Here is a 4845-nt window from a genome sequence, read left to right as displayed (position 1 = left end):
AGCACACAAGTGAAAGTTTTCATCTGTAAGGTACTATTTTGAGTAAGTGCATTTACCCATTTTTCAGATATACTTTCATTTACCATATCTGTGTTTTTTAATGTCTCTTTACTTTGGAGTTTCAGTTCAGACTAGTTTTACATATGTCCCCCAAGTTTGTGTATGACTTCGAAGTTGTAGTTGGCCTAGGGGCAGAAAGTGCCTTGTGTTGTGCAACTAACAACATGGCATCATCCAAAAGAGTCTGTAGATGACCCATTGACCAAGTTTACAAATAAACCCAAGGCACTTTGCGCTGAACAGGAAATGGTTGTATTCGCAACAACCAATATATTGCAGTCTGGTTTGTAGATGTTGTGACATCAGCTTGCGTGTGTGTCTCGACTATCTGGAGTAGAGACTACTGTTGAAAGACTCCTTTTGGTTGTGAATCAGTGGTGCATATTCAAGATGAACTTGGGGTAACACTTTACTTGACGCCGGTGTCATATGCATGTCATTACAGTGACATAATAGTGTCATGACACAGTCATAGATAAGTCATGAACATTATGTCCATGTCATAAATATTTTATGACTGTTAGCCTTAAGTGACCCAAGGTTGTCTTTGCCATAACCGAATGTCACTTAAGGCCAACAGTCATAAAATGTTTATGACATGGACATAATGTTTATGACATGGGCATAACTGGGTCATGACACGGTAATGACATTCATATGACACCGGCGTCAAGTTAAGTGTTACCGAACTTTGTTATATTTGTCTGTGCTCTTTAGGAAAACAATAATGCAATCTATCCTGTGTATGTGAGTTTACATGTGTTTTTCTACTTGTACTTTGTGAATTGGTTTGTGTGAACTTAAACCTGTGGACGATCCCTTAGCAAATGTGTTTTGTTTCACATCTTTGCACTTGAATTTATTATGAATAAATGCTTTTATCTGTCATCCTGATGAAATAATAATAGGAGACTTAAAGGTGCACTGTGTAATATTTTTCGTAGTTCATTTCCAGAATCCATGCTGTCCATTCACAAATGTTACATTAACAAATATTTACCACCACCATCAAATTATAAGTATTCAGTTGGCCTATGACTGAGAAAATTGCGCTTTTCATACATGAAAAGTTTGATCTTCTCCATGATGAATTTCCAGAAATAGACATTTTTAGCTGCAAAACGTACTGTGTTTTGGTCATACTAGTAAATATTGGTTTATTATTCAGAAAATATTCATGAAAAGATCAAATTTGGCAATAGGCTGCACAGTTTCAATGAGCTGCATGGTTGCAATACCTACTCTGGCCACCCTGCGCCACCATCTTACACAGTGCACCTTTAAACAGGAAGGCTCAGCCTCGTATGGATATCAACATGTCCAGTGAGCTATTTTGTGTGTTTTCTCCACCTCACCTTTTGTTGTGTTTTTGTATTTTGTTTTCCATAAATGTGTGGTATTCACTGGTGTGGCACAACATTAAAATGCTCTTTCATACCAAAATTGTTGGTGTTATTTATTACTATTAGGCTATATATAGCCTATATTGGTATATTATTTATTATATGCATCATGTAGGCTATAGAAGTCTGCATGTATAGAAGTATTTTTACTAGGGCTGGGACATTAACGCGTTAATTTCGATTAATTAATCACGTGATTCGATTAATTAATTAAAGCGATTAAAAAAATAATCGCAATATAGTATAGCTACATAGTTCTGGATTAGACCAGTGGAGTGCAGTATTACGCCTGATGGTGAACAGCCTGCTGAAATTGAGAAGAGTACTCTCTTCTTTAAAAAATGAATATGTTTTAGATGAAGCTAATTTTTTGCAATTATTCAAAATCCATGTGAAAAAAAATATTTTTCACTGTCCTCAAGTCAGATATTTAAATGCGATTAATTCGATTAATTAATTCCATAGCCTATAGCTTAATTGGATTAAAAATTTGAATAGAGTCCCTCCCAGCCCTAATTTTTACACGATACTGCTTGAAAGGGCACAGGAAAGCAATGACATACCTTCGTCTCTTCATACAGCCAAGTTGTGAAAGTGAATGAAAGCCCATCTGGGAAACTCCAACTCCCATTGTCATTCTGACATAGCACACAAGTGAACACTGCACACTGTACACAACGAAATGGCATTTATGCTCAGTCATGGAGGAGGATGGGGGAGAGCACTGGTTAATTACTCGCCCCACCAACCTGGTGGGTCGGGAGTCGAACTGGCAACCTTTGGGAAACAAGTGCGCCCTAACCGCTTACCCATGACTGCCCGGCTGTATGCTGAATCTCTAATTTATTGGTGGGGGGCAAAAGAGAGAAGGCCAGAATTTGGTCCTCATTATTACATTGTAATGTATCAGCTGGGATGGGGGGCTTTCAGATGGCTTTTTCCCGGGCCTGGTCAAAGATATTAGCGGCCCTGTCTTTATGTTGTTTTAATGACACAGAAATGAATAGGCCTAGTTGCAGTGTCAGTAAACAAACGGGGTGACCACCTATTCCAAAGCTAAATCACACAAAGCCATCCCCAATCTAAAACGGTCAAATTATGGCATTGCCTTTAGGGGACAGTGTATTTTCCCGAGGGATTTGCTTGCACAACATTTAAGTATGGTACTAGCATAGTATGTGCTTTTGATAGACAAGACAAGATTGCAACCACGTGGCAGGGCCACGTCTGCGCTCTGCATCCAAATCTTTCAGTAAAATTCACTTTTTAACAAACAAAATCAGGGGCCCGATATAATACTGTAGGCTATTTTGGACACCGGTCAACAGAAATGCACCATACGGTAAACAACAGGGAAGTTGTAGGGGTATCAGCCCACCATAGGCTCTCAATCTGAACCTTGCGTGGATGCTGATCATGACGTTGCGTTGTGTTCCTGCGCTCTGGCTGGCAATTGGTCCAAGGATGCGGCGAACGCACGTCCGCTATTGCTGTCTGTGCACTGTGTCCAAGGAACCGACACTCAAACAATAATTCGCCATCCCTGTATTCCAAGACAACAGCATTATCACAAAAACTGTACCACACTATCAGTGGGTAGAGAAGTATACTTTCTCCGGCAGGTTGTTTCGGATGAAGGCGCCAATACTTCTTTTAGGGGTTCGCTATTCATTTGTTCTGGAGTGATCTTGCGTTGTTTACCTTTTTCGTAGTTTTTTTTGGTCGGGCATCACGGAAGACAACGCGATAGGAGCATCTTTGAAGAAGCCACTCTGGATTTACTCGGACGATTACAACTACGAGCCAGTGCACTGAATGGTTTCAAGTAACGGAGAGCGGTAATGAACACATTTCACTCAATGGATTTTTATATTTAGAGCTGGATGTGACGCTCCCCCCGGCCACCACCAAGCAAAGACTGGGGAAGGCACATGCACCGCCAGGCTTGTAATTTCACAGTGACTAATAGGACATAACTATTACGACACACCAAAGTCATAACAGCGAATCTAATCATTTCAGTTGCTTCTTCGGTTCACGTCTTGAAGGCTTTGGTCGAGGGTTATTTTTTGGAAGAACACGATCTTAACTCCAGCCGTTGTGAAAATGATGGCTGGTGGAGCTGTTCAACATAACGGGATATTCACGACTCTTCACCACCACATTCAACCGCCCCACATGGAGTCGGATCCTCCTGATTCTAGGAAAAGACCGCTAGAAACCCCCACGGAGGCGAGTAGCACCAAGCGCACAAACACAGGAGGTAAGACCGTCTTGACTGTGAGGCTACCCGGTGGGCTGCCTGACCCATAGTGCCAAAAGTATTGTGCGTGTGCAGTTGTCGTGGTCAGGCCTAGTTGTCCACTCTACACCAAAAGCGACAGACACAAGTAGTTAGCAGCAATAATTTAATTTGTTGATATGGCGGTAAAGGCCATCAGGGCCACATGTCCAGTTTGACGGGGTTGGCAACTTTTGGCAACAATAGCCTAACTGATCGATGACGACCCTTTGGTTATTATGCGAACAGAGTTTCATTTTGCGTAAAATGAAGCTATGTAGTTTATGTATGAACATTTCTCTTTTGTGTGTGTGTCTGGGGGTGCCTGCCTTTTGTGCTGAATGGCAAAGTAATGTGACACCGTCTTGCCAATATACCAAAGTGGGCAACTTGGTTAACATCTGGAGATTTAAGCTCTTTTGGGCCATGGAGAACAATAGCATGGACAGCCATTAAGCCTAGCCATCTTGCATCTGTGCATGGTGACCCCTCTAACCCCTCGCTTTGACAGATTTTGGGGGTCTCGCTTTAATTGTCTCGCATGTGCGAGTAGGCGTGCCTAATTGAGCGTAAAATGAATGGAGCAGAAAAGCCGGCCGCTGTGCCCCGAGAAAGCCATTGAAATTCAGGAGCAACAATAAAAAAGCACAATCCAGATTAGTGCCTTTCTTTCTTTTCCACACTCTTTTCTGAGCAACGTAATGATCGAAGCAGCGTTCCAAAACCCTGCCATTGCCACAGAGATGGAGTTGGTTTCCGTCTCTATTTAGCCTATTTACTTTGCTTGTATGTGTGACTACTGCCTTTTAATAATAATAATAATAATAATAATAATAATAATAATAATAATAATAATAATAATACACACATAGGCTACAATGTTGTCTACACCAATTTTACCTCTTTCTGGACAACAAGTGTCCAGCTGACCTCATTTAAACTTCTGGGTGAAACACTATACTAAATGTATCGAAGTCATTTTGTTTGCGGAGAGAAGTTGCAGGCCAATAGCGCGCGCTGCTGTTGTAAAAACGTGCAAAAGCAACTAAGCATGTAACTACTTTTGATGGAAAGAGAGAGGAAACATCACTGCCTGTGTGC

General features: G+C 41.2%; 1 protein-coding gene across 1 annotated transcript in view; it reads left to right on the top strand.

The window, feature by feature from the left end:
- The first annotated feature begins 3508 nt into the window (after positions 1 to 3508).
- The window catches only part of nova1 (NOVA alternative splicing regulator 1), a 36910-nt gene continuing 35573 nt past the window's right edge, over positions 3509 to 4845 (top strand). Inside the window, exon 1 of the mRNA XM_063202390.1 lies at positions 3509 to 3726. Within this exon, the coding sequence (XP_063058460.1) occupies positions 3570 to 3726 (157 nt within the window). The 5' untranslated portion in view covers positions 3509 to 3569. The remainder of the gene's footprint in view (positions 3727 to 4845) is intronic.

The sequence above is a fragment of the Engraulis encrasicolus genome, chromosome 7, assembly GCF_034702125.1.
Source record: "Engraulis encrasicolus isolate BLACKSEA-1 chromosome 7, IST_EnEncr_1.0, whole genome shotgun sequence".
NCBI classification, from domain to species: domain Eukaryota; kingdom Metazoa; phylum Chordata; class Actinopteri; order Clupeiformes; family Engraulidae; genus Engraulis; species Engraulis encrasicolus.
Note: the sequence above shows the minus strand (reverse complement) of the source record. Positions and strands in the feature narration are given on the sequence as shown.